The sequence below is a fragment of the Gasterosteus aculeatus genome, chromosome 10 (genome assembly GCF_964276395.1).
Source record: "Gasterosteus aculeatus chromosome 10, fGasAcu3.hap1.1, whole genome shotgun sequence".
Classification (NCBI taxonomy): domain Eukaryota; kingdom Metazoa; phylum Chordata; class Actinopteri; order Perciformes; family Gasterosteidae; genus Gasterosteus; species Gasterosteus aculeatus.
In genome coordinates this window covers 3,336,252-3,353,846 of record NC_135697.1, presented here as the reverse complement: position 1 = coordinate 3,353,846, position 17,595 = coordinate 3,336,252, and the positions used below count along the sequence as shown (strand labels likewise).

The 17,595-nt window shown below is 45.5% G+C and overlaps 1 protein-coding gene across 5 annotated transcripts in view; it reads left to right on the top strand.

Annotated features, from left to right (window-relative positions):
- Positions 1-17,595, top strand: part of LOC120826863 (H-2 class I histocompatibility antigen, K-D alpha chain) — a 233,836-nt gene that overhangs the window by 45,863 nt on the left and 170,378 nt on the right. Inside the window, exons 5-9 of one of the 5 annotated variants that reach the window (XR_013450815.1) lie at positions 141-407; positions 2,140-2,418; positions 2,893-3,189; positions 3,779-4,307; positions 4,628-5,863. Coding sequence is in view for 2 of the 5 variants with exons in the window: in XM_078080730.1 (XP_077936856.1) it covers positions 7,791-13,019 (5,229 nt within the window). In the remaining 3 variants the exon portion in view is untranslated. Of the gene's footprint in view, positions 1-140; positions 408-2,139; positions 2,419-2,892; positions 3,190-3,778; positions 4,308-4,627; positions 15,536-17,595 lie in introns of those variants that run through there. The other 4 variants (XR_013450816.1, XR_013450817.1, XM_078080731.1 and 1 more) reach the window with 4 other exon arrangements.

Sequence of the window (17,595 nt, the reverse complement as noted above, 5' to 3'; positions counted from 1 at the left end):
GTTGTTAAACACAGCAGATGTTATCAGGGTGTCTTTGATGTTCTGTGTTTCTTTTTAATTCAGTTTGCAGGAAAACAACATAATTATTGATTAATTAAAGTGTGACATCAGAACTGATGATGATTCCTTTTTGGTTCCAGTGACTCACTCGCTGAAGCTTTTCCTCACTGCGTCCTCTGGAGTCCCAAACTTCCCAGAGTTTGTGGTTGTTGGGCTGCTGGATGAAGTTGAGGTTGTTCACTATGACGGTAACACCAGGAGAGCAGAACCCAGACAGGACTGGATGATCAGAGTCAGAGGGGATGATCCTCAGTTCTGGAAGAGGAACACTGAGCTCGCTATGTACACCCAGCAGGACTTCAAAGGCCACATTGAAACAGCAAAACAAAGCTTCAACCAAAGTGGAGGTTTGTTTATGTTTCACACTTTTTGTTTGTATTTGCATCCTTTATGTTATTAGTACATAAACACACACACACACACACACAGATTAAACAGTCTGAGATCTTTTCTTGACTGAAACATTTTCTGCTTCCAGTTCCTAAATATAAGTATATAAACACAATGAATACTTTTCCGTGTTGTTCAGGATGAAGAAGATTTCCTCTCATCCTGATTAGAACTCCAGCTTAGATTAGATGAGCTTTACTTGAGCTCAGGGAGTCGATGCTTCAGTATTTCATTCCAGGTTTTATCAGATGACGTCCAACATGTTCTAGTTGAGGTTCCTCACTGAGACGACTTCTTCCTCTTGTCTGTTTGAAATGGTGATGAATGAAATACTGCTCAGTGTTGTTCACACTGAAGAAGCACTTCCAAGGTTTCATCAGCCTCTCTGACATTTTACAATGTGAACAATTCATGGATTCATTAGAAATAGTTATTACATCATCTGCAAAGACAAGAATAATTAGTTTGAGCCCAAAATCTGGAGTATGATACAGATGAGAGTTAATGAACTAAAGTGGACTGCAGTGAGTTTAGAACAAACATTCAGGATATTTAGTGTTGAAACATTGAATCAATTAGTTGATGAACAGAAAATGAATCAACATGAATGTTGATAATTAGAGATGCTCCGATCAGGTTTTTTGGTGTCGATCACCGATCACTGAAATCAGTATCTGCCGATCCGATAATACAGATCACCGATCACGGTGTCGATTTAAGCATTCTATTTATTGTGTAGAATTATTTATGAAATGAATTATTCTTAACAACATTGGTTCTGTATTTTAAGTATTTAAATTACGAGACGAGAGAGTATCATGAATTGACAAGCATCCGTTTTATTGCAGGGAACGTGCAGCATTCCAATGTAGAAAAGCTCTCTCGCTTACTATAAAATGTGTAAATAATAATAAATATTAAAACAATAATAAAAATATAAATCTAAATAAATAGAATAACATGTGCAACATTCCACTAGAGGCTCTCAATAGAACTTGGAGCTTATTAGACAGAATAAAGATTAAAGGTGCACAGGAAGTCAGCAATTAAACCAAACATGTATATCTATCTGTATAGTGTCTCACTCACTCACTCGGAGAGGGGGCACACTAGAGTATTCAAACCTTACTTCTGATTAAGCAGCATCACTGGCAGATTTGCCTTGATAAATATAAGCATCTCAGCATTTTTAGGAGTCAACCTGTTCCTCTTCTCATCTAAAATATGTCCTGCTGTGCTGAAAAGTCGCTCGCTATCTACACCTGTACAGGGTGCGGAGAGGAAGACTCGTGCTGCGTAATAAACTGCGCAGTAAGGCTCAGCATAGACACGGGACAGACACTCTAACTTCAAATGTCACTCGTGAAGCTAACTGCCCTGATGTTGTCCTTCGTGAGGCTCTCGATGTGCGTGTAGACATTTCGGTATAATTCCGGCAGACAAGCATCAGTTGGGTATTTTCGGCCCGGCAGCGTACAGCGTGGATCCAAGCAGGATTTTCTTTTCAAAAAAAAAATCTGATCGACCAAATTTGATCGGCCGTTTTGAGAACGCTGATCGAAACCGATAATGGCAATATCGGCCGATATGGATCGGCGCCGATCAGATCGGAGCATCTCTATTGATAATCAGATGATGACTGAAGTCTTTTATCAAGCAAATATGTTTCTCTCTCTCTCTCTCTCTCAGGTGTCCACATTTACCAGAGGATGGCCGGCTGTGAATGGGATAATGAGACCGATGAGGTCCAGCGTTATATTCAGGATGGTTATGATGGAGAAGACTTCATATCATTTGACCTGCAGACAGAGCGATGGATCGCTAAAAAACAGCAGGCTGTCATCACCCAACAGAAGTGGAATAATAACACAGATAAGATAGAATACTGGAAGAACTTCCTGACTGATTTGTGTGGTGAGGGGCTGAAGACGTTCTTAAACTACAGCAGGACATCTCTGTTGAGAACCGGTAGGATCACATGACCTGATGTCCTTCCATGGACACGATGCTCATAAACCTTCTGTTGTTTCATAGCAACATGTCAGAGACACACAGAGGCCCACTGTGTCTCCCACATTTCTCCCCCCTCACCTCCTCCTCTCCTTCACTGCACTCCCTCCCTCACTCCCCCCTCACACCTGTCCCCACTCTGTCCCTCCATCCTCTTTGTCTCTGCTGTGTTTCTGTCTGTCTCACTGTCTCTTTACTCTCTCTCACACACTGTCCTCCTCCCCTTCCAATCCGTCTCCCCCCTCTTCATCTGTTTGTCTCCCTTCTTTAATCAATGAAACTTTAAAGACATTTCATTCTTTTAGTGAACTTAAATACACATAGTTGAGTGTTAAAGAGGCATTTTAAATACATCAAAGATGAATGATATTAATACACTAAATATCATTGATAATAATAAAGATGTAACCTGTCCCTCTCTTCTGTCTCCAGAGCGTCCCTCGGTGTCTCTCCTCCAGAAGACTCCCTCCTCTCCAGTCAGCTGCCACGCTACAGGTTTCTACCCCGACAGAGCCGACCTCTTCTGGAGGAAAGATGGAAAGCAGCTCCATGAGGACGTGGACCTCGGAGAGATCCTCCCCAACCACGACGGGACCTTCCAGATGAGGGTTGACCTGAAACTGTCCTCCGTCCCTGCTGAAGACTGGAGGAGGTACGACTGTGTGTTCCACCTGCCTGGTGTGGACGAGGACATCGTCACCAAACTGGACAAGACCAGGACCAACAGGGGTAGGTCTGAGACCCGGAGCGGTGAAGGAGGGAAGCAAACATCCACTTTGTTCACTTTGTGTGTTTTAGATTTGGGAAGTTTTGTTTTCTTACATTTCTAGTCTAGTTTTTATTTGTAGTCATTTTAAGACTCGGATCAGAATTAAACACAGCGAGAGTTATGAACACTGTTTACTGGTCTAGATTAATATATAAATGTGTCAATATTTGGTTCATTTCTCTGTAAATAAGTTTATTCATCCTTTTGTAAACTCCTTCCAGGTAAGAGCTTTATTTGAGTCCGTGCTGAACTATTGTAACGTGTCACCACAATTCAGACGTTGTAGAATCTGCATTCACACAACTACTGGTCACTTAAAGATGAGTAGACAGAATGATTAAACACGTGTATTAATACATGTATCCATCAGTGAATCAGAGCAAAGTTCAGGAAGGAGGTTGAATATGTGTCTCAGTCATCATGTGCAGACGGCATAAAGAAATGACGTCACATGGTGTGTGTGTTCAGGTCTGCTGGATAAGTGGATCTTCTTCTCTTCTGACCTGCTTCATCTGTTCAGCTTGAGACTCTTTGTTTTGTGCTCCACAGAGAAGCCTGCTGGCTCCACCTTCATCATCATCATCATCGCTGTTCTTGTCGCCATCATCGCTGCTGTGGTTGGATTCATGGTTCACAGAAAGAGGAACGGTGAGAGAGACGATCAGAGACACAGTGTTGAGGAGCATTTGATTTTAGGCTTTGAGTTGATGCTTTTATCCAGAATGAGACACTGAAGCAACTTTCACCAGTCACACTTATAAAACCATATTTGCTTTTATTCTGCATTTATTGTTTAGTGCCATTTTGCTTTTAGACAATTCTGTGATTGTTTTGCACTTGAGACACTTAAACGTAGTTAATTGTTTCTACAGGCTGTTGTTGAAAGTCATTTTAGCTTTTAGAGGAAGAAATAGGTTAAACTGAGATTGTATCTGCTGGGAGGAAGCTGTTAGAACACTAAACACTGACATTGTCTTTGCTTTTTATTTCAGCCCAATGCCCTTCTGACAAATTCGAAGAAGAGAGTCTCTCAGGGACAAACTGAATCCTAAACCATGAAGTCGGCGTCCTGCACACAGTGAGTAGCTCCACGTGGACATGAACTATTCACAGCTGCTGTTCCACAAAGCTGCCCTCAGTATGAGCACAAGGAGCTTCTCATGTAAAGAAGTCTTTGACTTTTTCTACAACAAAGGTGCAGTTTGGTTCCGTGAGACGTGAAATTATTAAGAGAAAGACACAGAAAGCTTCACATCAGCTCCTCAGATAAAGTCTGATATTCAAAGCTCTTACATTAACTTCTAGGAACTCACTAACACATGTTTATCAAAATGGAGTCAAAGTAGTTTGTGGTGAATGATTTCGTTTTCTCTTTTATGTATTTGTTTCTCTCTTTAGGTTTATGGGTGAATGTTGCTCTGGATCAACAAGCGATGCTCCACATTCTTCTCCATAAACTGTCAATTTATGGCTCATTCATCTTTCATTTAAAGGTCTGAATCAGGGTTGGTGAACATCTGGAAACTGTGAGGAAACATCAATAGTCACATTTAATTATTTGGATAGTTTGGTTTTAATAAAAAGGTTCAAATAAAATGGAACGAGGATGATTATTTCAGGAGACGTTCAAATCAATGAAAGTATCAAAGTGCTCACAGACTAGTGTGTTCGTCTCAAACAAATCCACCATATTTACTCTTTGATACTTCTGCTGTTTGGGTTGAATCATTGTTGGTAACAAACATGTAAATGAGGCTAGCTGGCATCAGGCCAGAGCATCAATGAAGCTGGTGTGAGTTTAAAAGCCATTTGAGGACCGTTTTGCTCCAGACGTACAATCCTCCAAACTGCCCACGTCAGCATCTTGGTGACCGTCAGGTTGACCCCGACACATGTTGGGTTCCATCTCTGGGGGAACCACTGCAAAGACATCAGCAACATGCAGACACACACTCTGTGACCTGGACACCCCAATTGTCTCGTAGGGGTCGGTGTGATGGTTGTCTGTGTAAATGTCTGATTTAAATTGCAATTCTCCTACAAAATATTCTATTCGTGCGTTAACAAGGTCCGTTCTGCTCTTATTTTGAAAAGCGCCGTTTTCATCTTCTTATGTTTTTTGTGACGCTCACTTCCTGTTACTTACCATTTGCAACGTGGAAGTCACGCATCGTCGAAGCAAGGGTAAAACTTGTAAACTTATTAGTTATCGTGTTAAATACATTCGAATGATGTAAAGAAAGAGTTTAAATCGTAATTTATTTCATTATTTTGTATTGTTCGTACCTGTCATTTCAAAAAGCTCCTAATTATGAGCGTGTGCCGAGATGCTAGCAGGTGGAGGATATTCCTTTGATTAGCGCCCTTGGAGAGCGGATTGAGGTATGAAGGATGCATGTGATGTTTTATTTGTCATAGCGTTTTAAACGTATTTCATTTCACTTTGGCTAGTATTTCAAATGATTTGTATCCAGTGTAAACATTATTTTGTATAAGTTCATTATTGAAACTACATAGAGGCATTGTGTATTTCTTCTGTTTCTGTAGTGTTCACGGTGTTCAAGATGTTCACGACGTCATGGTGCTTATGGTGCTGGTCGAGAGAAACAAAATAAATCAACACCCGTTTGAAACACTCTGCGTCTTCATCAATCAATCCGAGGGGCCGCTACAGTCTGTATGTCTGTCTGTCTCCTTGTCTGTCTTTTTATCTCTATCTGTGTCTCATGCTGGTGACTAACTGGCTTCCATCTCTCTCCCAGTGTGGACGGGGAGGGAGTCCCTCCCCGTCCACACTCATCAGGATGAATCATGTTGACGCTCCAACACACACACACAATATAGACATTAGAACAACATTTATTTTCCGGTTGTGTAAATAGTTTGCTTGTGTTTTTCTTTACCGTAGATTGAATTTAACAGGCTAGAGAAAATAATTTGTCTTTCAGGGTGTTTTGAATGAATCAGAGTATGCTTATTGGTTCATAACTATGGAAGTAAATCTGTGTCATCGGATTTTGAAAGAAAAAGGTGATTGAATTTCTAGCACTGAATATTTATGCATTGAAATCATGTATCTGACTGCTTTTCAACGTTAAAACATTCAACTGCAAAAAATTCAACCGCAAAAAATTCAATGCAAAAAAATTCAAACCGCAACATCCGGGAACCCAAGGAAGAGCAATCGATTCTAGATTCAAGATCGGGAGCGTGCGTCCTAATACAACTTTGGCTTGTCGACTATGATGACCGGATTTCTGCCATGTCCCTTAATAACGGGGCTTCGTTGAGCGTTTTAACTTTAACTTCATGCCATCAGTGTGGTTTGTGTCTGTAAGATTCAGTAATAGACAGCTGATGCTGGGATGCTTCTGTAGGGGTACACCCAGAGTGTGGACATATTTATTTATATGCAGCCCTTGCAATTACTTTGGGACATCAATCCTAAGTTCCACACCCAATAGCACCACAGAACTTGACCACAGGTCCAGCCAATCAGTGACTGAAAAGTTGGTGCGCTGGCGAATGGAGAGAGTGGAGGGGGCGGGACAAGGAGAAGACGAGGAACGACGGAGAAGAGGATGGCGGCGCCCGGGGTGCGCACCTGCGATTAAGAAGAAGTTAGTCGATTGCAAGTTTAGGTTTAAGTTGTTGGTGTTGTGTTCGTGTCGCGGAGGAGTGACGGTCGGAGCGGCCAAGTGGAGGAAGGAGGAGTCTACGCCTCCAGCTCTGAAGATCATCCGTTAGACGTGAAAAAGTGTAGCTCGTTGTAGCCTGAGGCTAATGTCCTCGCTAGCTCGTAAAGTTCGGTTTCGTTGTTAGTTCGTCGCCAGCGAACAAGGACAGTCCGCCGTCTCGCCACTACAGTCCTCGGCGTGCCCGCAGCTCACCTGCCCTCTTCCCCCCCCCCTCTCCCCCGCCACTGACCGACGGTGGTTTGTGAGTAATACCCTGCCACACATGACTCCACGTCGTCAACGAACAGCAACGTGTCCGGGACGGTAATGTTTTTGGGAACAGTTCAATACACGTGGAGGACCGTGGCTCGACCATTTTGAACTGAATGTGAAAACGGTGAACTTCAACTGTGGAATATGTTTATCATATGCAATGACATTTTGGTTATGGGTTTACAAACAATTTAATTGTATGTTTTTTTTGCATTTATTTAGTGTGTTTAGAGTGTTAAGCTTGATCTGGAGTTTATCGCATTCAAGCATATATGTTGTTAGTGTCGTTACCGACAGTAGGTTAAGTGTGTGTCGGCACGGGGCATTGGTATTTTGTGGTCTGGTTAATATGCCCCTCTCAGTAGAAGAAACTCACCGGTGAGTAGGACAGGTGTCTCTATTTAAAGTATGGTTATGTGAAATAATTGTTCTAAATTCAAATTAAATCACATATTAAATGTAACTTTTTCCTGGTTGGTTCCACCTGTTACATATTGGCGTCCACGAACAGGATACCTACCTAGTTACAACCCTCACTGTTAGTCCCAGCCCTGTTTAGTCATTATCCAGTGCCACTCCAAAGTAGGGTCTCAGTCCTCAGGCAAGTAGTCATGGATGTGTTGAAGGAGCGATTTGAAGAGCTGCAAAAGAAATTTGCAGAGCAGTCAATACACATGAGGGAACAGATGGTCCTACTGCAGGAGGCTAGAAGTGACCAGAGGGAGGCGCTGGCAATGGCAAAGCAGGTCATAGAGCAGAAAACCCCAACCACAGTATTCATACAAAGGGACAGAAAATGCCCAGACTTCAGTGGCTCTCAAAGTCAAGGTGAAATGTTCATTGAAGAATGGATTGCAGCACTTGAATCGTACTTTGTAGTATGCAAAATCCCAGACCAAGACAAAGTCGAACTAGTCAAGCAACATTTAAAGGGGGAGGCAAAAGCAACATTGAAACTGATGGTTGAAGATGATGCAACTGACATTGTTAATGTTCTCCAGATTCTGAGAGAGGTTTATGGAGACAAAGCCCCAGTGGGCATCAGGCTAAGGGAATTTTATGATAGGAAACAAATGGCAGGTGAGAGGATACGGACATATGGATACGATCTTCAAGAGAAACTTTGCCATTTAAAGCGTCGTGATTCCAAGTGCATCTCTGACCCTGACGCCATGCTAAAAGAACAGTTTGTGCTAGGTCTCAGAGATGATAACCTAAGAAGGGAAATGAAAAGACAGGCAAAAGAGCAGCCAACACAAATGTTTAAGTTGCTGATGCAGGCTGCCATTGATTGGTCAGAGGAAGAGGAGACCTCTCAATCCACTCGGGACAAAAGCCACACTCGTGGTGCCGTTAGCAGTGTAGTTACAGAAGAAACGCCTCCAGCCTTGACTTTACAGGCGTTACATGAATCCATTCAGAAATTAGCTGCAAGACAAGAGGAGCTTTACAGAGTGGTACGGGGGCCTGAAATGCGAAACACCGCCACGGGTAGGCAGCAAAGATTACCTCAGAGAGATGACACTGGGCAATTGATTTGCTACAACTGTGGGGAACCTGGACACATAAGTCGAGAGTGTAGAAAAGGCCAAGGAAGGCAGCGTCAGGCAAATGCTTCCGTGTCTGATGTGACCAGTGGGGACCATGCCGGTCAGGCAGAAGGAACCATCAGTACTGCTACAGTAGGCCCCATCACGCCAACATCCGTACCTGTGACCGAGCACAGGGCTACACCCATGGGGGCCTTTGGCAACTGTTTCACAATCGATGTAATTATAGATGGTGTGAAAACATGCTGTCTATTGGACACTGGCTCTGAGGTCACCACAATGTCTGAAGGCCATTTCAAGAAGCACTTCTCGGGGAAGGTGCTATCTCCAGCCAAATGGGTGAAGCTAACAGCTGCAAATGGGCTGGACATCCCTGTCCTCGGGTGCCTCTGCACTGATGTTGAATGTTTCGGAAAGAGGCTGACTGAAAAATGCGTGTTCGTGCTGCGGGACGATGCAACCAGTGGAAAGGGGCCTGGCGAAGTGCCAGGAATACTGGGGATGAATGTCCTTGCCGATCTGCGCAGCCTGTTCAATGAAATGCAAGGGGTTCAGACGATGAATCGACACAAGCAGTCGGCGGGGAGCCTACGCCGTGTCTTTGTAAAAATGGCAAAGGAAGAGCAATATGTGGGCCCTAGGGGTCAGATGGGGTATGTCAAAGTGTTCGGCCGCCAAGCAGTTATGGTGCCTCCACGCAGCGAGATGGTCATTGAGGGTCGCTGCAGGATCCCTCCAAAAATGCACTGTCAGGTACTAGTTGAGGGTTCGCCAACCGGTACCATGCCTCATGGACTGTTAGTTGCCAACGTGCTGACTCATGCAGTAGACGGAAAAGTGTCAGTTAGGCTGCTCAACACACGAGACAAACCTGTGAGGCTTCCCCCCCGGTCAAGAGTAGCAGCGTTGAGTAAGCCACAGAAGGTACTCCCCAAGGACATTCTGACGTTTGAAGAAACCAACGGAGAAGTTTATGTCCAAGCCTTAGAGGGTGCGGTTGCTTGCGGGAGAGGACGCCCTGGACCCCTGGCTGTTCCCGTCCAGGCTAACGTACAAGGGCTCTCCCCCTCTGAAATTCGCGAACTGAACCAGCTTCTCCAGAAACATCGTGACGTGTTCTCCCAAGGGGATGGAGATTATGGGTACACTACCACAGTAGAACACAGAGTCCCAACGGGTGACGCCCATCCCATTAAACAACGACACCGCAGAATTCCACCTCATGTGTTCCAAGAGGTTAAGCGCCATGTGCAAGACCTTGTAGCTCAAGGCATCTTGAAAGAGAGTTGCAGCCCATGGGCTTCACCAGCAGTCATCGTTATGAAAAAGGACGGGACGGTCCGGTTCTGCTGTGACTATAGGAAGTTAAATAGTGTGACCCATAGAGATGCATATCCACTCCCTAGGGTGGAAGAATCTCTGGATGCTTTGGGCCAGGCACGCTTATTTTCTTCGCTAGATCTTACCGCAGGGTATTTCCAGGTAGCTGTTGAGGAGAAAGACCAGGAGAAGACGGCAGTGACGACGCCGTTCGGACTGTTCCAGTGGACACGTATGCCATTTGGGCTGTGCAATGCCCCAGCAAGCTTCCAACGCCTCATGGAATCAGTCCTGGGTGATTTAGCATTCGATGTTCTGCTCGTCTACTTGGACGATGTGTTGGTATTTTCCAAGGACTTCTCCAGCCACCTGGAGAGGTTGGATTTAGTGTTTAGTCGTCTTCGGGACCATGGCCTCAAGTTGAATCCGAAGAAGTGTTTCCTCCTTAGGCAAGAGGTTAAGTTCCTTGGGCACGTTGTGTCCGCAGCAGGGGTCCAAGTGGACATGGAGAAGGTCAGCGTCCTGGAGAATTGGCCCACTCCCAGGTCTGCTAGAGATGTGAGACAGGTGGTAGGGTTCATGTCCTATTACCGCCGTTTCGTCCCTCAGTTTGCACAGGTGGCTAGGCCCTTACACGTCCTGATGGGCACCTTTAAAAAAGGGGACAGGGGAGCGCAGCACCAGTCTTTTTCATGGAGTGAAGTATGTCAAATAGCTTTTGATAAGCTTAGAGCTTGCTTGATGGCTCCCCCCGTGCTTGCTTACCCCGACTACCGGATTCCGTTTATAGTAACAACCGATGGAAGTCGCCAGGGGCTTGGAGCCGTGCTAAGCCAACGTCAGGATGGCGTTGAGCGTGTGATCGCATACGCAAGTCGGGGCCTAAGGGGCTCAGAGCGGAATGATAAAAATTACAGCGCATTTAAATTAGAGCTCCTCGCGCTGAAATGGGCCGTCACAGAGAAATTCCGTGACTTGCTAATGTATGCAAAATTCACAGTGGTCACAGACCATAACCCGCTCCGGCATTTGGAGACCGCTAACCTCGGGGCCGTTGAACAAAGGTGGGTGGCCCAGTTAGCGGAATTCAACTTCGAGGTCCACTATAAGCCAGGGAAGTCTAACCAGAATGCTGATGTGCTATCCCGCCTACCTGTGACTATCGAACCAGAGACCGAAGACACTGGTAAAGACTTCCTGGTGATCGGGGAAGATGAAGTGAGAGCCAGCTTGTGGCCTGCACGTAAAGACCAGTCTAAGGAAGCAGGACAGGTCCAGGTTGTGCAGGCCACCCCAGGAACCAGAGTTTGTGGTTATAGTTGGGACGAGGTTCGAGAACTCCAAATGAAGGACCAGGATCTGGGACCCATAGTGGAGGCTGTGAAGATGGGTATGAGGCCTAACAAGAAACAGTCGCGAGACATGAGCCTGTCACAGCGGAAAGTGTGTGGACAGTGGGAACGTTTGAGAATCCAACAGGGGGTTCTGGTCAGAGACTTGCAAGACCCACGTGACGGGGTGAACATCTGTCAGCTGATGGTGCCCAAGCCGCTACAGCACCCCATTTATGAATCTCACCACGACCATGGTGGTCACTTTAGTGTGAAGGGCACTTTGGCCAAGTTGAAGAGGGGGTACTATTGGGCTTCAATGTCCAAGGACGTCCAGGTATGGGTGCAGAAGTGCAAAAGGTGCATTCTAGCCAAAGATGTATTCCCGAAGAAGCAGGCCTCAATGGTTTGCAGCAATGTTACGGTCCCGCTAGAGGTCCTGGCCATGGACTATACCTTGCTAGAGCCATCTACTGGTGGATATGAAAACGTCCTGGTCCTCACGGATATGTTCACGCGATTTACTGTGGCCGTGCCCACCAAAGACCAGTCGGCTCGGACCACAGCCGCCGCTTTAGTCAAACACTGGTTTGCCTGCTATGGGTGTCCCGCCCGACTACACAGCGACCAAGGTCGCAATTTTGAGGCCGGCGTGATAAAAGAGTTATGTCATGTATATGGCATTGCCAAAAGCAGAACAACGCCCTACCACCCGCAGGGAAACGGCCAGTGCGAAAGATTCAATCGCACTATGCACGACATGCTGCGGTCTCTCCCAGCTAACAAGAAGAGGAACTGGAAAGAGCACTTGCCGGAATTGGTGATGGCATACAATAGCCACATTCATTCATCTACAGGTTACTCTCCGTTCTATTTGCTTTTTGGAAGAGATGCACGACTGCCCAGAGATATCCTTGGGGGAATGGATTTCGACGACAGTGGGGCAGAGAATCTGGATGACTGGGTGCTAAATCATCATCAGAGACTTCGCGTGGCGGCAGATGCAGCAAGGGCAGCGACGCAAGATGCCTCCAAGCGACGCAAAAGGCTGTATGATCGGCGGGCACGTGGCGCACTTATCCGTCCTGGAGACAGAATTCTGCTGAGGAACCATAAACCACGTGGCAGGAAGAAAATCCAGGATAAGTGGGAACCAGACCCCTATCTTGTCATCGCACAGAACCATCCAGACATGCCTGCGTATACTGTCAAGCCTGAGGCTGGTGGCCCTACCAAGGTGGTACATAGGGATCAAATGAAACCCTGCGTCTTTGAGGCCCTTATGCCGGCCAACCCCACACGAGAGCGTAGACCCACATACCACGATTCAGACTCGGATGCCTATGACATAGTGTGTATTCCCCGTAGCTATCCCCATGCACGACACGCTTGCAATACATATCCCCACCATAGCTCTCAAGACGACACCGCTGACACTGATGGGGAGGAAGTTGGGAGTATGCAGAGCGAACATGGTGGGATTCCAAGCACTGGGGAGGGAGGCACGCATGGGGGCGCACAGTCAGATGAGGCAGACAGATCTGGGGATGACAGTGAGGCTAGTCAGAGGCCTGTCAGGCCCCACAGAAGCACCAGAGGTCAGCTCCCTAGCAGGTTTAAAGATTTTGTACCCAAATGAGTGTTCCATTTTGTTTGTGTGTATCGATTTCATGTAATGTGTGTGATATTGAAGTTGAGTTTGTATGCTGTAAGGTACATGTCTACCTCTGTTATTGATGGGTAAAAAATGATGAAAAAGAGAGCATGGGCTCTTTGGACTTCTAAGGGAGCCCAATTTGTGGGAAAGTCTATGATGTGGCAGGGTTTGAAAGGCGGGAATGTAGGGGTACACCCAGAGTGTGGACATATTTATTTATATGCAGCCCTTGCAATTACTTTGGGACATCAATCCTAAGTTCCACACCCAATAGCACCACAGAACTTGACCACAGGTCCAGCCAATCAGTGACTGAAAAGTTGGTGCGCTGGCGAATGGAGAGAGTGGAGGGGGCGGGACAAGGAGAAGACGAGGAACGACGGAGAAGAGGATGGCGGCGCCCGGGGTGCGCACCTGCGATTAAGAAGAAGTTAGTCGATTGCAAGTTTAGGTTTAAGTTGTTGGTGTTGTGTTCGTGTCGCGGAGGAGTGACGGTCGGAGCGGCCAAGTGGAGGAAGGAGGAGTCTACGCCTCCAGCTCTGAAGATCATCCGTTAGACGTGAAAAAGTGTAGCTCGTTGTAGCCTGAGGCTAATGTCCTCGCTAGCTCGTAAAGTTCGGTTTCGTTGTTAGTTCGTCGCCAGCGAACAAGGACAGTCCGCCGTCTCGCCACTACAGTCCTCGGCGTGCCCGCAGCTCACCTGCCCTCTTCCCCCCCCCCTCTCCCCCGCCACTGACCGACGGTGGTTTGTGAGTAATACCCTGCCACACATGACTCCACGTCGTCAACGAACAGCAACGTGTCCGGGACGGTAATGTTTTTGGGAACAGTTCAATACACGTGGAGGACCGTGGCTCGACCATTTTGAACTGAATGTGAAAACGGTGAACTTCAACTGTGGAATATGTTTATCATATGCAATGACATTTTGGTTATGGGTTTACAAACAATTTAATTGTATGTTTTTTTTGCATTTATTTAGTGTGTTTAGAGTGTTAAGCTTGATCTGGAGTTTATCGCATTCAAGCATATATGTTGTTAGTGTCGTTACCGACAGTAGGTTAAGTGTGTGTCGGCACGGGGCATTGGTATTTTGTGGTCTGGTTAATATGCCCCTCTCAGTAGAAGAAACTCACCGGTGAGTAGGACAGGTGTCTCTATTTAAAGTATGGTTATGTGAAATAATTGTTCTAAATTCAAATTAAATCACATATTAAATGTAACTTTTTCCTGGTTGGTTCCACCTGTTACACTTCGACGAGCTATTAGGAGTGATTGGCGGAGTTTTGAGCGCATAGGAGCCGCTGCAGCGTAGTGGGGGGCAGCGGCTTTAGCGGAGCGTGTGCAGACGCATAACCCCGACAGTACGTGCAGGTTATGCTGTTTGTAGAAGCCATTCCACTACATTTGTATCGTGCATAATGAAACTGCCTTTTCTGTTGTTTTATTCGTGATGATGTAATGATGATGTCAGGGGGCGTCGGCTATTTAAATGTCACCTGAGTAAGGCCAGGTGTGTTTTCTATTTCGAGAGCGGAAGGAGATACTATTTTTGACCGCATTACGTATTGAATTCTCCTTTTTATTTTGAGTGTGATTTAGGTTGTTTTTGCCGAACAATGAATAAAGAATATTGAAGTGACAATACGAGCAAATGCGCGTTGATTTTACCGACCGCTCCTACACTGTTTACATGCACGATCATTGCCAACAGTGATGGGGTTTGATAAAGTCAAACTAGTATCACTTCTACTCAACTGTCTTTACTTTTAAGAACTTTATTAAAATTCAATGACTGACAATCTCTGCTTCACAACTGTAAGGTCGTATGGGACAATAAACCTTTGTCACACTATAATGTGTATTTGTGTAATATGTTCGTGTTTTTGGTGGGTTTTTTATGATACTATATAATATATGACATCGTACTGAGAGCTTGAAAAAACAACCACAACCGAACGTCATCTCGTTTAACTTCCGCTTATTTCACGTCCAATGTACAAATGTCAGCTGTCTATTACTGAATCTTACAGGCTCAAACCACACTGATGGCATGTAATAGAGTTAAACACACCGAAGCCCCATCACCGTTAGACATGATATGGTCGTGCATGTAAACCGCATAACCTGCACGTACTGTCGGGGTTATGCGTCTGCACACGCTCCGCTAAAGCCGCTGCCGTGCTAGAAATTCAATCACCTTTTTCTTTCAAAATCCGATGACACAGATTTACTTCCATAAAAACGTATTTTGATCACTTTTAAAGAATCATATTATTTAAATTTGGGTTTGAATCATCCGAGCACACTGATTGAAATGTTATTGACTATTTCTTGCTGCTGTTTTGGATCAAGGGATGTTTTCCTTCTTGGTTTCGTGGGAGTTGAACAGTGATGCTCTGAATCACTTCTTGTTTTGTAGATGAAGGTGGAATGAAGTTGCTCCATTTCCCCTTTTTGTACCTTTGTCCTGCTGTTCAATAAATGCTCCAGATGTTTGTGTGTTGTTGTGATTCCATGTGCTTCCCCTCTGTGACTGCAGCCACAATCACATGCATGTTGTTTCCCTTTGGACTCTAAACGTCGTGTTCTTCACTTCACTGGTTTAAAGCATGCTGGGAGTTGCTGCAAATGGAAGACTCACATCGCCTGAGATCATTTTATCGTAACAAAATAACATTTGTAAATCCTGCGTCTTATCAGCACATGTTGTGGTCGTAGTATCTACAATGATCTGAATATTCAGTGTTCTCTGTTGTCTCTGAGGATAAATGGACGAGTCTTTGACCTGCAGACGTCCATCAAAAGAGCAAGAAGAGTGAACATTTTAGGGGCAAAGCTGTGATTCTTCACAGATATCTGAAGAGGGTTTAACTTTCCATTAAACAATAAAACATGAGACGCATTGATTAAGACCGTCCTCATCAACACGTGTGTAAAATCATTGAACAGGACATTTATTAAAGAACACTAGCAAGTAGGAGCAGAGTTGAAACAAGTTGTGTGTTGAGTTGCTGCTCGGAGGTCTGCGTCTCAGCCCTCTGATTTATATACTTGAGAACACACACACGTTATGCTTGAAGGTGGAAGGTCTGCGTCTTAGTCTCCCAATTCATGACATATACACATGAGACATGCGTCAAGGCTTCTCCGAGGTCTGTGTCTCCGTCTGGTTGAGATAACACACACTAGTTACTCATCCAGGCTTCTCTGCTGGGAGGTCACACACTCTGTGGCGTTCTAAAGCAACAATGCTTCAGCTACTGTGACTTAAGACCAAACATTATTTAAGTTTTCCCAACGCGCTCTCTCTCCTGTATGATTTGCTGCTTTGTCAAGTAAGAATATAGATTTGTGTTCCCTATAACTAGTGAGAAAGTGTGTGTGGTGGCGGGCGCGGTTTGGCTCGGCTCCAGGGGGGACGGAGAGGGGAGTGGTTCAGGGAACGGTGCCGGGGGAGGCAATTGGCCTCAGCTGAGATTAATCAGTGTGTCTGTGTGTTCTACCTTTAAGTGGGAGAAATCCAGCGACAGCGAGAGAGTGCTGAGCGAGGCTGGAGCCGGCTGTCTATTATTATGTATGAACATTAAAATAAAGAGTGTAACATGGAACAGGCCGCTGCATTCTCGTCATTCCGGGACCCCCGTAGGACGAACCTGCCACAATCCATTATCTTCATCCAAGTAGTTTCTTTGTGTTGGTTTAAAACTTTAGAGATCCGATTTTTTTTTTTAAAGCAGCTGTATACACCCTTGTTTTATCTCCATTTTTGCTCTACAGCTTATGAGAAAACTGCTGACTGCTCCTTTGTGTTCAGTTCTCAACCTTTACACACAAGAAGCTTTATATACAATTCAGAGCAAATACATCGAGGACTTGAATCAATGAGCCAGTAAACAAGCGTAACCCTATTTGGACTGTGGAGAATGAAGTCGAGACGCTGTTCACGACTCTGGTAGCAACCTGTCAATCACAAGGTAGCCCGCCCTAAAGCATACCGTGATCTATTTCATCCTTACTGACCGCCAGAGGCAGCAAAGACGGCAATCGGTGAGATTGATGCAAATAGTTTCTAACGCCGTTCGCTTTATGGTTGGCAGCTCGCTGCTGCGCTCAGCTGACCAAGGGCCGCGTTAACGAGAGCGTAGAGGAAGCTACGCTATTGCACCGCCCGTCCCAGTTAGCACCGTATGCTAACTTGTGAGATACTAACACACGACACGTCACGTGAGGTCCATCAGGACTAAGACCTCCCGTCAGCAGTCGTCAACACTGTCTCCACAGTAGCAGTAGTGCTCCTGCTCGAGCTAACTGGTGGGACCCCGATATCTGCAGCAAAATACCCTGGTGAAGAGTGTCCCCTCTCACTGTACGGATAGGATATTTTCTGCGTGCTTCCACAGTAGCAGAAGTGATCTCACTCAAGCTAACTGGTGGGACATATTATCTACAGTAACTATTCTAGTGAAGGCAGTGTCCTCACTCCCTCCTCACAGCCAGGAATGTCTATTGGTCTGATTTCTGCAGAGCCAGAGTGCCCTTGCTCAAGCTATCTCAG